Source organism: Apostichopus japonicus, chromosome 14 (assembly GCF_037975245.1).
Source record: "Apostichopus japonicus isolate 1M-3 chromosome 14, ASM3797524v1, whole genome shotgun sequence".
Classification (NCBI taxonomy): domain Eukaryota; kingdom Metazoa; phylum Echinodermata; class Holothuroidea; order Aspidochirotida; family Stichopodidae; genus Apostichopus; species Apostichopus japonicus.
In genome coordinates, this window is record NC_092574.1 from 25,994,952 (window position 1) to 26,010,440 (window position 15,489).

Here is a 15,489-nt window from a genome sequence, read left to right on the forward strand (position 1 = left end):
TTTACATAATATAAATAAGGGAAAAAGTGCAAAGAGGGATGGCATAACCAGCCCGACCTTGTTCCCCATACCTCTGAGTGTGTATTAACATACAGGTTTCTTGACTGTTTCTCATGTAAATTTTTGAATTACAAGTGTACAATTAGAAGTGATGATTAGTTTGACTTCACTCCTTGCAAGTATAAACTCCTTTTTACTGTGTAATTGTAATTCCGACTCAGTCCAAAAGCAGTTTAGGACCACCTGGATCCAAGTATGAATCTGGTGCTCACTGTGAAGGTGAGCTTTCTTCTAGCTTCAACGTTTACTTCGCGATTCGGCTGGGCTATCGCTATCGTACGCTTTCGCGGATCGCGATATGGCCGATCGCTGGTCGTTCATGGAAGAACCTTAGCGAAAGAAAAGCCCTAACTGTGTAACTTTAACCACTACATGAAAAGATGAACTACGACAATGGAACAGGTAAATGAGGTAAGATGTTTTGTCTTTCTATCATGATGAATGTTTATAGTCTGGTTCACAACTTCGCAGTAAGTTGTAAAGTTTGTTAACGTAGTATTAGTACAGTATCAATACCAATCTATGCTTGTAAGTTGTACTAAGATTAATAGTACCCTGCACTACGGTGACAATGTCTCTATATAACTAGTTATAGAGTAGTGTAACTTACAAGTTTCATGCCACTTTTGCGGGTTCTAGTATTATTAATCTGCGTAGCCAAGTAAGGGCTAGGCTAGTTAACATATACTTCAAGTGGGCCTATTTTTTTGATGGTATTTATTATTTTAGACTAAATTTCAAAGCATTCTGATGGACATTCATGTGGAAAATTAACTCAGTCCAAGATCATACTTCGTAGACCTAGCCTTTGGGATCCAATATTGTTACAGTTCTCATACAAACATGACATTTCCATTCTAGGCCTAGGCTACAGTAGATGCAACAATATTTGTGCCCCATTGTTTCTCTGCATGTTAGTCTTATCATGCAGATACTGTACATACATACCCTTTATGAATAAAGTCCATTAGTTGTTTACATTAACAAAGTGGCTATTTTTATGACTAGTCGTAACAATAATTTCCGGTTACGCATGCGCAGTTGCTTTAACGTGGCTATTTTTACGACCAGGAGTACTATTTTTACAACCAGTAGGAACAATAATTTCCGTTTAGGGTTACCCGTACTACATGCGTAGTTGTTTTTTTTCTTTCTTTACTGCGCATGAATTCGCCGATGTCGTATGACTAGTTTATAAATAATTGTTACGCCTGGTCGTAAGAATAGCCATGGCCTTACATTAATAATATATAAGTTCTGTGAATGGGTCACTTCTGAACTCTAGCACTCATCATCCACATGTTGCGTGAGTGTAACATCCGCCAAGTGATATAAATTACAAAGACTCATTTACTGTGCTGATATTTTCAGTTCATTTAAATTTAGGCAACATTGTTTACTTATAATAGGTAGTTGGTTGCATACCATAGGCCTTTCTACAAAATGGTGCTCTGCCAATTTTGCTTGTGCTTTTTTTAAAGGGTGTGAAGACTCGCGCAAAAAGAACGTCTAATGCCGGTAATCTGACCTAGTTTCGAATGATGTGTAACAGAAGTGTTACACACCACCATCAATCCCAGAAAATATGCACGCAGCTTGCAACCTTCGGTAATTAGACACTTGTGTACAGTCAGTACATACAGCTGTCAGCTGCGGTCAATACTCACAGCACTGTACAAACGATACAGCGATGGAAATCTCAGGTCCAGCTAAAGATAACAAGGTATTAAGCTTCATTACTGTCTGCATTTTGTAGAGACAAGCAGAGAATTAACTTGCAAGCAACTGAAAGTTAACTTTTTCAGATAGCGGCACGCGGTTTGGGGCGAGTCTTCAATGCCTTTAAAAAGTGTAACCAAGTCACGTTGATGTAAAAATGGATAATGTAGTTGTACTATTTGATTTGACTTACCGTTTTCCTCATATTTACAGTATTTTGTTCATTTGTATTAAATTTCGATTTGATAATCTTAGGAAACCTGTTGTTTTTTTGCTCAGATGGAGAATACAGAAGGAGACAATGAGCCCAGTGTGCATGCACCCCAAGAGAAGAGTACTATCAATGGTGATTCAGTCATTGAGACGAGACTGCGAAGACAGAGAAGAAAGAAAACATTTGCAGATGAAGGTGAAGTGGCACAAAGTAACAGGTACAAACAGAAGTACATACCTAAGTGGGAGAGAATACCCGAATATCAGGCATGGTTGACCAGGAACCCCAAAACACGTAGAGCCCACTGCCTATACTGCAATGTTGATATCAACATTGATAAAGGTAAAACTCAGCTCAGTAGACATTGCCAAAGAATAAAACATCGGAAAAATGAGAGGCTTTGGCATAGGAAACCGCTGAAATCACAACCAACGGCAGCAGCAGTGGTGAAATCATCTTGTAAATTTCTGGGACAACAAGTTCAACATGCAGAGGCTCAGTTGATATTTTTTTTGGTGGAAAACAATTTGCCACTGAGTTTAACGGATCCACTCTCCGGCATGGTACAGATGTTACCTTCCATAGGAGACCCAGTCCAAAGACTGATGCTCTCGCCAGAGAAAGCTACTAGTATGGTTACCCAAGGTTTCTCTTGTTACTTCAAACAGAATGTGTTTGAAAAACTGAAAAATGTTGTGTTTTCTGTGGTTCTGGATGTTGCTCATGATAAACATGACAACAGACACTTGGTTGTGTGCATCACCTTTTGCGACAAGAAACTGCAATTACAAGTGGACGTGTTAGACATCTTTGAAGTCCAAGGGAACTCTGTGGAAAGTCTTTTTGATAAACTACGAGCTACTCTCACAGAAATGGAAGAAGCTGGTGTTCCTCCAAAAAATTGGGTTGGATTCCTTATTGACACCACCAATGACCTTTATGAAACAACACACCATCTAGCTATTTTAATCAATGAATATTACCCCTGGGTTATCCCCATCAGATCACCATGTCACATGACTCACCTTGCAGCTTCCTCAGCCTGTGGGAGACTCCCTACAAAACTTGAAAACGTTTGTAAACTCCTCCATGCCCACTTCAAAACTAACCCGAACCAACTTGCGCCTCTTTTAGAGTTTCAAGAATTTTGTCGGTTGAAGGAAGACAAGGTACTTGTCCCTGGTCAAGATTGTTGGCTGTCTGTTCATAACTTCATTAAACAAATTGTCAATCAGTGGGACACTTTGAACTCTTACTTTTCCAAGTTGATTACAGACAGTGTGAATGATGTTGAAAATGATACTATCTGTAAAATACTGCAGGATTCACTTATGAAAGTTCTCTTCCAATTTGTTGAGCATGTGCTTTGTACAATCAGCACTTATAACAAAACCTTCCAGATGGAGGAACCATTTTTCTTTCAGCTCCAAAGAGAAACGGTAGAACTAATACGTAAACTTACCTTGTCTTTTATGAGGAGGGATGTGGTGCAGTCCATCTCGGACATAATGGACTTTCCACTACTGGCAACAGACTTTCTTCCTCTATCCCAAGTTTATCTCGGTTTGGAAGCTTCCTCGACTCTGGCAGCTCTCATCTCTCAATCTCAGCTTTCGTACGAAAGTTCGGAAGTCTTGGAGCTCTTGGAATTATGTCAGAACTTTTACAAAGATATAGTTGTGGAAATTCAGTCCAGGTTTGATTTTAGTCACCCAATCTTTCATCTAGCGAGTATCATCAACCCCCAGAATGCCCTCGACCTCAAACCTGCAACGCTCTCGGAATTTTTTGCAAATTACGATCATCCAGAGTGGAACAAGAACGAGATAGAATCAGAATGGCGAGCTGTGAGCAACCTGAAGTTACCATCGGAAAGAGAAATACTTCATTCACCTCTCCTCTTTTGGAGGTATGTTTTATCTCAAAGAACAGCGAATGGCGACTTCAAATTCAGTAATCTCCAGCAGGTAGTTCTCTTTTTTCTCTCCCTTCCCTTTTCTTCCGTTGTGGGAGCCAAAGTTTCCAGATTTTTGAAACGCATTAATATCGGTGGTAGGTTAAACTTGCTGCATGCCGATTTGGAAGGATATGCCAAACTTCAAAGTGGAACTGATATGTACGGTGTACACCAACAGAGAAGGAGACGGAAAAACGTAAAGAAAGACGCAGTGCAGATGTGACACGGCTCATAAAGGGGGACATGTTAAATAGGTTGGCATTGGATGAAAAGGTTTACTATCCTCAGGCCGTACAGGCGCCCATCCCAACCCCTTCCACCCCCCCCCCCCCCCCTTTTTTGGCACTGTGAAAACATCAACATATAAAGGCTCCAAACCCTTCCCGCAAAAATATTAACATTTTTAATAATGAAGTTTTGTTTTGTATACAAAAATTAACATTGATAGATGCATATCTTGTGTAGCAATTTGATCATTTTTATGTAGCAGTTTGCTTTGCTACACCAAATTGTCCCTTACTCATGCTCTAGCTGAATGCTTTCCTTTTATGTATTCTTCCCAGTAGATAGACTGAGGTACAAATTGCAACTACGATTATAAATTGATTCTTCTGTCCCTCTGGCCGAAATTCCATACCAAAATATTTGTCACTGGACTTCAGCAAGGTTCATTTCAGGTTTGTGACAAAGCTTTTTATAAGCTATTTAGTCAGGCAAATGTTTGTTTGACTCAGATATGACGGAAAGAACAAGGAAACATAGAAATAGAGGAGTGATGCTTGGAGTATGGTTTAGTTCCTTTACTTATTGAATCATCACACATGTACACAAAAATAAGAATAAAATTGAGTTATCTGAAGTAGCTTAAATATGTAAATGTAACAACTATTCAATTGCATTGACCTTAGATCAATGAAACCATATTAATCAGATTGACAAATTTTTACAGATGTTCACTCCTTGAAGTTTTCTATTTACTAAAAAATACCGGAGGTTCCAAAGCGTGGGTACTAACGAACGTACACAAACACGAGTTTCCTAGTCGAGGGCCAGAGTGTAACTGTCTTCTGTATTTTCTATCAGGTCAGAGTTACAATACAATGGAATGTGTATTAATGAGCATAGTATGTATAGAACTTTTTATACAACACCTAATTGTATTCTGGTCATTTGATTGGTCAATTGCTCATTGATTGCATGCAAAATCCGCTCTGTTCCACTCTATGAAATAGAACCATGGGTTATACTTTTTCTTGGTAGCACTTTTTTCAATGGTAAGAGAGCAGAGAAACCTGTCTGTTCCAAACAATCTGTTGCATGAGTGCATTTTACCCATCTTAATACAACAGTGAGTTACACACACCGACGGTAGTGTTACTCTCACAAAATATATAGCAGACGCCTAGGCCTGGACGTAGGCCTATAATACAAATATCCAATTTTGAAGGTGTTGTATAAAACAAATAATGAATGGTTTCCATTCGTGCAATAGTGCAAATATTTCATTCATTGAATGGAACATTCCATCTTTCAACTCATGAAATATTTGCACTATTGCACTCATAACCATTCATTATTTGTATACTATTACGTAATCTCTTTTGCTCCAAATATACTTATCAGGAATGCTAATCAAAATGTTTGCCAAAGTTCATGTTAATTTATCAAAATCACATTTGCCCAGCTAATTCACTCACAGTCATTAACTAACCTCAGTGAGACTGCTGTATGATCAGAAACCTGTTTACACTACAAATCTTTTCACAATAAACCTACTGGCAAGAAAATTTCATAATTTCACACATTTCCTTCTTGTGTTCCTGCTTTTTCTCTTTATTCTTGTTTGGTTAAATGTTTATATTAAGAGGTGAAAAGAAATGGCTTCATTGGCTAATTCAAACATTACCAGTGAATATTACATACTCTACTTAAATATACTACACATACAATCATATGACCTCATGACCCTGTGAATGCTTTGATATAATAACCTGCATCCTCATGACCATGAGAATGCTGTGATATGATAACCTTTGACCTCTGGTTGCATAGCTTCTTTAGACCATTATCGAAGAACACCTACACGCAATATTCTCAGTCATCCAGAAATAGGGAGTATCAGTTATGATCTCAGTTCCATCATGGTTGGATCTGAGGTCAGGAAAATGTGCTGAGATGGTCACTCTCAAACTTGTTCTGCCTTTCTTGAGAGAGCATTTAAGTCAGTAAACTGTTGACAGACCTGTTCAGCATTTACAGACTTAAACTGTGTTCCTTTGATCCTCTGCGAAACCCAGAAGACACCCACCCCAGAAGGATTTAAAGACCCACTAGTGGTCTGCATATCTCAAGTTGAGAAAGCTGGAACTGGACAATTATGTTCATGGAAATTCTCTAAAGGGAAGCAATTTCATTTTCGATCTAGCCATTTGTCATCATCATGAAGATCTGAGTGGAGTAGATGGAAACATTTGGATTTTGGGTCTTCAAAGTGGTCATAGGGGTTGTTATCCAGGGATTGCATACAAACCCAACAGAAGTAGGTCCTGCACCGACAGCAGGTCATTTTGTTGCAGCCACCAGATTTCTGTCAAATAAAGGAAGTATATGATAAGCATTGTTTCTTTTCTGGAGCCCTAAGTTTGAAATTCTATCCAAAGAAAGTATTCACTGGACTCTCCAATGTACTGTTTATATGAGGAACATTAGACTATACCACAGAAAGTTGGTTACCAAAACAAAATGGAATGCTGCAAATTTTATCATTTTAGGTGTCAAAGTATGTATCAATTTTATTGATTAAACCATTTGTATCAATATCCAAACATTACACTATAACTGGGTATGAATCGTCAACTACAATTAAAGTTGCTACAGGCACCTACAAGGTTTCCTTGCTGTTTGCAAAAGCAAGTTGCTCTGTGATGTTTTACCCTATTAATATACACTGCAGGGGTTGGTAAGATCAAAACATTGATAAAGATGCCTTTTGGTAACAACATGGTGACTTAAAGTGAAAATGTTTAGCACTTTTAGCATGACTTTTGTGGTGATTCAGTTAAGTTCTCTCATGTAAGGATAACAATAATATCCATACCTGAATATGGAACCCACAACTTGGGCATCTTTTGCTCTTCTTCAAGACGTACGCTTCCCCGGCTATTTCTTCTAACTCTCTATCCATTCTCTCTGCCTCTTCCCTTTTCATTCTCTTCATCAGTTCTATCTTCTCTCCTGTAAGAGTAACAGATCTTGAGTTTTAACATTTTCCGGCCATGTGTGTATTCATCTATGGCTTCATACTAAGAAATACAGTTCTACACTACCAGAAACACTGTTACTTTTACAAAAGGAATATCATTGCTCAGCCTACTCTTACAATACTTCCAAGTCAAATGTATCTAGGCCAGACATTATTTGTGAATAAAATTCATCAAAAGCTGTTTGTCATTTATAAACAATTTGACTGATTGCTAATTGACTCCATCATACGGGATAAGAAAAGGGTGTCACCATCGAAGCCAGTGCCGAGGGGGGGGGGGGGGAGAGTGGTATGTAGTATGTAGCACAGTAGATAACAATTTTGTTACTTGAGGGTGAACTGAATGGAAGAGTACTATCTTTTAATATTTAATATTTATCAATAACCACAATTTGAAAGACCCTTCCACAGATCTTAGAGCTCAGGAAAGACTTAACCAAATATGGCAATTACCCACGGTAAGGTGATGCCATAGATTAGATTAATAATTTAGCAAGGCATGTTTACATATGGTTTCTACACTCCATGGGTCATTGGTTAAACATGGTTGTATCTGGTTAACACACTTAATGGTTATATAGGCCTACTGCCATCTTTAATTCAATGTACAGTTGATATCTTGAAAGGTGTCTCAAACTTTAGCTCCAGTCAAGTCTGAACAAGTTTGAACACAGAAGAGATGAAACACCAAAATATTTATGAATCTGGCATTGTAAATAGACAAACATGAGACAATAATCACAGGTGGCCCACAACCTACTCATAAGGTCATATCTGTTATAGTATGATCTATTTAATATCTCTATGTATGGGAAAGGATTTACATTATTCATTTATGCACAACAAACAGCCATGGTGAGGTAGAGAATTTGGAATCATTCCAATCTAATCATACTAACACAAGATCTACTTACGTTTGGCCTGCTGGCAGTCAAACACCCCATGATTTGGTTTGCCACACAGTGTGCAGAAGACATAGCGACACAAGGAACAGGTTGCTAGGTGACCGCTTTCATCCTTTATAACAGCTTCTCCACATCCAGGGCGAGGGCAGTAGAAGATGTCATCCATGCTATCCAATGAAGTCTGGAGTAGCAAGCTATCGTACCTCTGAAACAGGCTGTCATCAACCATGTCCCGTACCTGTATGTATGACAATGAATATTCATAATGACTCGTTTGCATATCATCCACCCATGTAATTAATTCCTTGATCTTGCCAAATAAATCATCTGTTTTAAATGAGCAAAATTTGCAACCTTTCTGTGATTAGATACAAGATGCCCATCTGAAGTGCACAAAAAAAAAAAAATACAAACCTATAATTGGCAGTTTTAAAATTTGCTTATTCGAACCTTTTATTGAACTAAGAATATTTTTGTCTATACATAGGCATGGATGGTTATTATGCGACACTGTGAAGCAGCTACATGTGATATTGAGAAAAGCCTAATGACTAGAACCTCTAGCCTCACACAGTGATCCCCCCAGATGGAAAACAGGCAGATAATTTACTATTCAGAGTTTGTAGCCACAACCTACCACAATCCTATATTGCACATCAGTGATTCGGTTGGCAGGTAATTTAACTATTCATAGCTCTTAGCCACAACCACCTAAATCCTATATTTCATTGCTTCTCATGAGTCACGCCATCTCTCTTATCCATTCCACTGTAGTTAATACAAGGTCACAGCACAAACAAACTGTATATCTCTGTTTACTTTGACACAAATACAACAGCCATTTACGACCAAATCATAATTTTTGCTCTTCCAGCAGTGTCCCATTTTTCCTTGCTTCAGACTGCAATTCACTTCAGAACAGACAGACAATTTATACAATCGAACACTTATTGTGTGAAGAAAATTATGCAGAACCAAATTCATTAACTTTCTGTCAACAAGAGACCCCACTGAATCAGTAAAGGTCTGTGACAGGATGCATCTCCAGGAAGTGTTTATTTTTGTCTGTTTTTTAATAACTGTTGATCACTGTTTTCTACGATTCAGAGGCAAATCACAGTCAGTCCTTAAGACACAGAGTGTGGAGTCTATTTTATACAACACCTCAAGAGCTTCACACTTGTGTTGAACCTTTAAATTATTGGAAATGTTTGAACCTTTCTAACTGTCTTAATAGACAGCCTAGACAGTATCTAAATTTAGAAGATTCATAACAACAGAAATACAAGTCAGGTCCTGATTACAAAATTCTCTATAAAGTTGTATATTTCTATGGCAAAGAAACTCAACCTTCTCTCATCTACAGACCCTGAGGGACAATGAAGAAATGCTCCCGGGTCCCCCAAGAGACAGTGCGTATCACCAAGACCTCACTCTTACCATCGTTGGGCTGGGGCCTAGAAAAATGTCAATATTCCTTGACCGAGATGGCACTCTCAGGATTAATAGCCAGCATGAGCACATATTAGTCAGTAAATTGTTGACAGATGTAACTGGCTATTACAGACCCCAATTGTGCTGTGGCCTCCCTACGGATCCCTGTGCCCTAACCCCCCCCCCTAATATTGTCACAGATCCCCTGCAAGTCTGCTAACTCAAGGTATAACCTGATTCCTGTACTAACCTGGCCAGGTATTGCCATCGATTCACAATCTGTTTCAGGGCAGCAGAGTCCAAGTACCCTTCCTTCTTTGATGTTAACTGAAAAGTGCTCAGTGACACACTCCTTACAGTAAACATGTTGACATGGCATGAATGACACACAGTCAATGCCCTGAACATCAGAGTAACAGATCCCACATGAGAAGACAGTTGTTTTAAAGATCTTTGCTTTGTGTGAAAGGTCAAAGTTCACAATCTCTGTGATGGTGGACTCTGGACTAGAAGCATAAAATATCTGATCTCTGTGAGATCCTGTAAGCAAGAGAGAGAGAAAGAGAGACTTAATTGAAAGACTTATTTCAAATATCACAATGAGAAGCAGGTTAAAGAGGCAATGATTGTAGCCCTGTTAAATGTGTGCTGAATAGATGGCTAAAATGGGTAGTTACTTAATCTACGTAAAAGCATACCCTGTTAGCTACGGTTTCTCTGGCTATCATAAACTCAGTGAAATGTGATTTTTTTTTTTTTTTTCATTATGGACATCTATTTGAAGGGTTGAAGGAATTTGAAGGAACCTGTCTCGTACACAGGTTATTATTTTTCTTACACCTAATCCATTTGTGGGGCAGGAAATTAATTATTTAATACAAAGATTTGTCTATATATGAATACATTATGAGAATGACCCGACATAAAGAATCCTGATAATTTTGGTCTCTATCAAGGATGTTAGGGGTGAAAACATTTTGGGTGTAATTCCTCACCTTTAACGTTGGGTACAATCACTCCATTTCCACCAGACTGAGGGTTGAAGCTGAACAGTGGCTCAACCTTCTCATACTCTATGGTCATTGCATCGGTCAACTCAAGGTCATTTAGGGATTCATTCTCCAGATAATCTGCCCAAAGAAATAGAATGACCTCTCCCTTGTTATCCTTCCAGATATTATCCAGAGACTGTCTGATAACGTTAATCTGTAACAAGATGAACCCAGTTGAATTTAAAATGAATTCAAAGCAGCTGGTTATGTTTGGAACATTAAAGATCTGCTTTATTGGCTCCAATTATAGCAAGCTATAGCTGGGAAAGTTTTGTGATTACGTAATCAACCTGCCATGGTTGTGAATCGACCTTAGGCTCTACATCAGCCTGCATAGCTTCTTAGCATCATTAGGCACTTTATGTGAACAATGTGTGGAAACATGCTAATCTACAGTGTAGCTAATCATACAGCATTCACACAAAGACCCTCATACAAGAAAAATATATGGCAGGCGTTGCAGACTAATTGGTAAAAAGAGGTCATTTTACGACCGAGGCAGGTCAATTACGTAATCTCAAGAAACTTTTCCATAATAGTGTGCTATAGTTGGGGTCTATACAGCAGACTTTTAAACAAAATGTCTTGCAGTCTTTGTTGTTGCATTAGAGTAGCAAGATAAGCAATTATACTCTTGACTGACTGAGCTACTTTTTCAAAAACAAAATACTGGTTCAAATGAACTCATGTAGTTGATCTGCAGCATGATAGCTTCTAAGGAATGAGAAAGGTATTGTATTTACAAGCCAAGGTGTTACACAAACACATTCACACACATACAGGGAATGATGTATCCAGTGTCCCATCAGAAATGCTACGCAAAATGGTCAAATTGCTACAAAAGTATACAGACGATACATAGCAGTTTCGTTTTAAACGGGAAACAGTATTTCACAAGAGACAAAATTCAGAGCTTCAAGACTGCTACACAAAAAGAGAACAATACATTATTCTCTGACATACACACACACACACATCATGTTAAGATTCCTTTGTTCTTTTATAGTGGGTCTTGTAGGGAATCCATCACGTTTATCGTTTTAATTTCTGTATTGCTAGTTTCTTGGGGCCCATAGTAATGGTTGCCTGTAAGTATGTACAAGTGGCTGTCTTTGACAACTGTACCTGTTGTTGAGAAAGCCACCTGCAAGATATTGAGTAATGAGGAGCAGAGCATGATGGGTAATCCTCGGGGTAGTCGAACCTCAAAACAAGAGGCGGGAGGAAACTGATAGGTATCAGTACCTTCCCTTCCTTCTCCTCTAGCCTTGCTCCTAAAACAGAAAAAGTTAAGAATGAGGAAAGTTAATCTTAAGAAATGTGGCTTGTTGTATAAGTTGTATAATACATTTCTTTATTTTATCCTTTCCACTTGAACTACACCATGTGTTGAACAATTGTTACAAACAATATAGTAACAGCTATTTAGTCATTTGGAGGAAAGAATCTTATAACAGACTAAAACCATGTTTGAAAAGAAGGAAAATTCTAAGGAATAGTTAAACAACATGAACCTTAGAATCTTAGATGTTTAATAACCAAAATCAGGGTAGGCAATTATATCTTTATCTTTATATCTGAGACATGAACTTCAGCTTGAAAATATAAAATACTGCAATTGATCACACACAATTAAAACTGGGAGGGTTGTGATAGCTTTGAAGAGCAAAATAAGCATTACTTTACGCACTACAAATTACCAAGAGCAAGACTGTTGATTATTACTCATTTCAATCAGTGGCGGAGCTAGGGGTATTGGTCAGAGGGGCAAGAATGGTCTGTAGGGGCTCTTTCGACACTATTTAAGCAGAGCGCCACCACAGGTTGGTGCGGAGCGTACAGAAAGTTTTTGAGTAAAGATACTCCCTAGATCGCCAGAAATGACCCTTTCCGGGCCTTGCTAATTGCAGATAAACGAAGAATAAATAGGTGTCATCGCCACTTGTGACAACTCAGAAGTTTATATGGGTGTTGAAAGTACATGTGCTTCATCACAATCCCTTTGGCATCTTTGTTGTATTACTATTTCAGCCACTGCGCATGGGGTTTCGTCTAAAAATAGATCGAAAACCCTGTACAGTTCTTGGAAATAGTTTCGAACAATGGAAGTGCCGTTAATTAAAGACCGCAGTAAGAGCATTTTGTCAGAAAATTACACCAACAAAATGTGACAAATGTCAATAGGTACATGAGAGGAGCACAATAATTGCGAATAAGTAAAAAGTGGTAAAAAGCTGAAAAGGGCGCCAGCAGTCCATTTGAGTCCGTCACAGGGCATCCACCCCCCCCCCCTGACTGTATGGACGCTCCGCCACTGCTTTCAATATGTGATCATGATGAAAGCTAGAGACAGGAAATTAGATTAGAAAAGATTGGATTAAATTAGATTACCAATAGCAAGACTGTTCATTATTACTCCTTTCAATACGTGATCATGATGAAAGCTAACAGGGAAATTTATCTGGCTTGAACGAGGATAGCAAAATATAATAAAGTAAAAGGTAACATAAGAGTTACCATAAATTTTTCTCTAGAGTCAGTATTTAGTACCAAGAACTATACCATCCACTCTTTCTTTCATGTTATGAAATTGGTTTGATGACAAAACTATTGGGGAAGCCTGAAACATTCTTGATCTGGATTTTTTCTTTCCCCCTTGTAACTCGTTTTGGTCAAATACATACCTTTGTTAATGACAATTAACACTTGTATTGCTTTCAATGAAATATGTCAAAAGATATTAAGATTTATGGATGTAACAATAAATGTGATCATCACCTGCTTGACATGCAAACTTGGATTCTTCATTCCTGAGAAAAAGATGGAAATCTTCAGGAAGTTTGCAGTGGATGAGAATTTCTCCTCCTTTGTCCAAGTCTGATTTGAACACATTTTCGTCAAAGATACCGTTGAGAGCAAGAAGTTCATCATTTCTGGCTTCAGTATCTGACATACCACGTATCCTTGACAACTGTTATCGATTTTATGGTTTTCACCTGTGGTAAAAGAAAAGTAGGGGAAAATGGACATACTAACAAAGATAATAACATACCATGTGTGCTTAATTTGAGGGTATGGTACAGAATTATAAATTGGCTGTGAATTCAATCAAAGAGTTATGAGAGGATTGGAGGGTGAAGTAGAAGAGAAAAAGAAGTCCAAATCAGAAAGCAAACAGGCTTATATGCCATGCTGCATTTAGCTTGAGAAGCAATGTTCCAAATTTCATGTTTGTTTGCCTCCAAGCGATCATGCCTATCATTACATTTGTATGCAAACCCAGATTCTTGCCTCTTCCCTGGCCAGTTGAGTGGGGTATGCTTATTATGAGCCCCTTTGAAAGGTAATGGGCAAGGCCTAGGATGTTACTAAAAACAAATGACAATTGCATTACACATAATGAATGACAATATATGTTGTACACACTAAAAAATTGCGTTGACTAAAACGAATGACAGTGAATGACAGCACAGACCTTTGCTTCAACCGGATATCACAATTCAGACTTCGTGGGTATATTAATGCCACACAAACCAAGTGGACGCCAAGTGCGTGGCTAACAGATCTAGTAAAGTACAAACAAGATACAAACGCACCTTATAGTAAGCAAAATTGTAAGTCTGATTTTAAAAAGTAAATTTAACGTCATTTTTCTGATACTAATTGTTAGAAACTAACAACATTATAATCTTGAAACGGCTAAAAATTTCAGTAAGAGACCTTATATTGGACATTTTTATGAAAAAAAAATGATTTTTTTTTTAATGGGGGGGGGTTGCAAAAGGGACTGGTAAAGGAGAAAATTTGCGCCAGTTATGGAGCTACTCTGTAACAGTGGCGTAGGGAAGGAGGGCAAGGTGGCGCCCCCCTGGCAGAAATTTCCCCCAAAAAATCGGGGTTAAAATCGCAAAAATCCGAGTTGACATTTTGCGACAGTGACCGATGTTTTCGGAAATTCTTGAGCAAGATGTTTGACTTGCCCTGTGGGATTTTACCCCATGAACTTAGGGGAATTAAAAAAATTTGTAACTGTAAAAAAATTATTGTTATTGTTTTTATAGCCTCCCCCCCCCCCCTTGCAACTTCGTAACATGCGATTTTCCTCCAATCATTTTTGCGCAGAAAGCCAATAACCGCATTTACTCCACTCCGTTAATCATTCTATCTCTTCTCACCACTGTCCTTCGTTGTTATTCGGTGTCATTCGCAAATGATAATTAACCCTGTACAAAGTCAATTGTCATTCGGTCATTCGTTTTAGTTTGTTCTTAGGCCTAGATACTAATTACCCTACACCGAAGGACGTGTTACGATATGATCGACACTGCGCACATATATCTCAGAGTAGGCCTAGGTCATTACCAGTTACTGTACTTTCTCCATGTAGCTAGGCCTATAGATGTGCCAACTGCAAAGCTACTCAGTTCCAATAATGATACAAAGTTTAACTTTAAGGTTAGCCTAGTTTCAACACAAAGGCAGGCTGCAAGTAGGCTACAACTTGTAGTTGTACAAGTACAACACAACCAGGAAATAATTATGGATCATTATGGAGTATGCTAGAAAGTACCTTGTTTTTGCCGTCGTCCACCGAGGATTGTTTTCTATCTTGGTTTTACTGTCACCTATTTTCGTAGCTTTCCTTGTTGGTCATGATCACAATAATGGTTTTTCTGTTAGAATAAGGTACATATATATCACTGCTATATCGTATGTGTACATACATAGTTATGAAAACTGATGCAATTTGTCGTAAGTTGATCTGATGTAATTTCTATTTATAGTAATGTAAATTGAGGGCGTGAACATTCATATCTACGGCTCGGGTTGTCTTCTCAAAGTGCTCACAATCACAACCAGGATTGGAAATGTTGGCTTTTTAAATG

At 38.3% G+C, this 15,489-nt stretch overlaps 2 protein-coding genes across 5 annotated transcripts; one reads left to right on the top strand and one right to left on the bottom strand.

Moving 5' to 3' along the window:
* Nucleotides 1–302: 302 nt before the first annotated feature.
* LOC139980220 (uncharacterized) lies at nt 303–5,758 on the top strand. Of its 3 annotated transcripts, none has more exons than XM_071991726.1 (2): nt 303–471; nt 2,059–5,758. In XM_071991726.1, the coding sequence occupies exons 1-2, from the start codon at nt 454–456 to the stop codon at nt 4,171–4,173; spliced, it is 2,133 nt and encodes a 710-aa protein (XP_071847827.1). In that variant the 5' UTR covers nt 303–453; the 3' UTR covers nt 4,174–5,758. The 3 variants fall into 3 exon arrangements, with proteins under 3 accessions (XP_071847827.1, XP_071847828.1, XP_071847826.1); XM_071991727.1 differs by having other exon boundaries at nt 303–462; XM_071991725.1 differs by lacking the exon at nt 303–471 and adding an exon at nt 1,255–1,783.
* On the bottom strand, nt 4,736–15,329 carry LOC139980223 (E3 ubiquitin-protein ligase RNF14-like). Of its 2 annotated transcripts, XM_071991732.1 has the most exons (9): nt 15,174–15,326; nt 14,079–14,168; nt 13,382–13,599; nt 11,729–11,877; nt 10,547–10,757; nt 9,802–10,091; nt 8,127–8,355; nt 7,048–7,184; nt 4,736–6,537 (listed from the first exon to the last, which is right to left on the bottom strand). In XM_071991732.1, exons 3-9 carry the CDS (start codon nt 13,554–13,556, stop codon nt 6,361–6,363), a joined length of 1,368 nt encoding a protein of 455 aa, XP_071847833.1. In that variant the 5' UTR covers nt 13,557–13,599; nt 14,079–14,168; nt 15,174–15,326; the 3' UTR covers nt 4,736–6,360. The 2 variants fall into 2 exon arrangements, with proteins under 2 accessions (XP_071847833.1, XP_071847831.1); XM_071991730.1 differs by lacking the exon at nt 14,079–14,168 and having other exon boundaries at nt 15,174–15,329.
* Nucleotides 15,330–15,489: the final 160 nt, after the last annotated feature.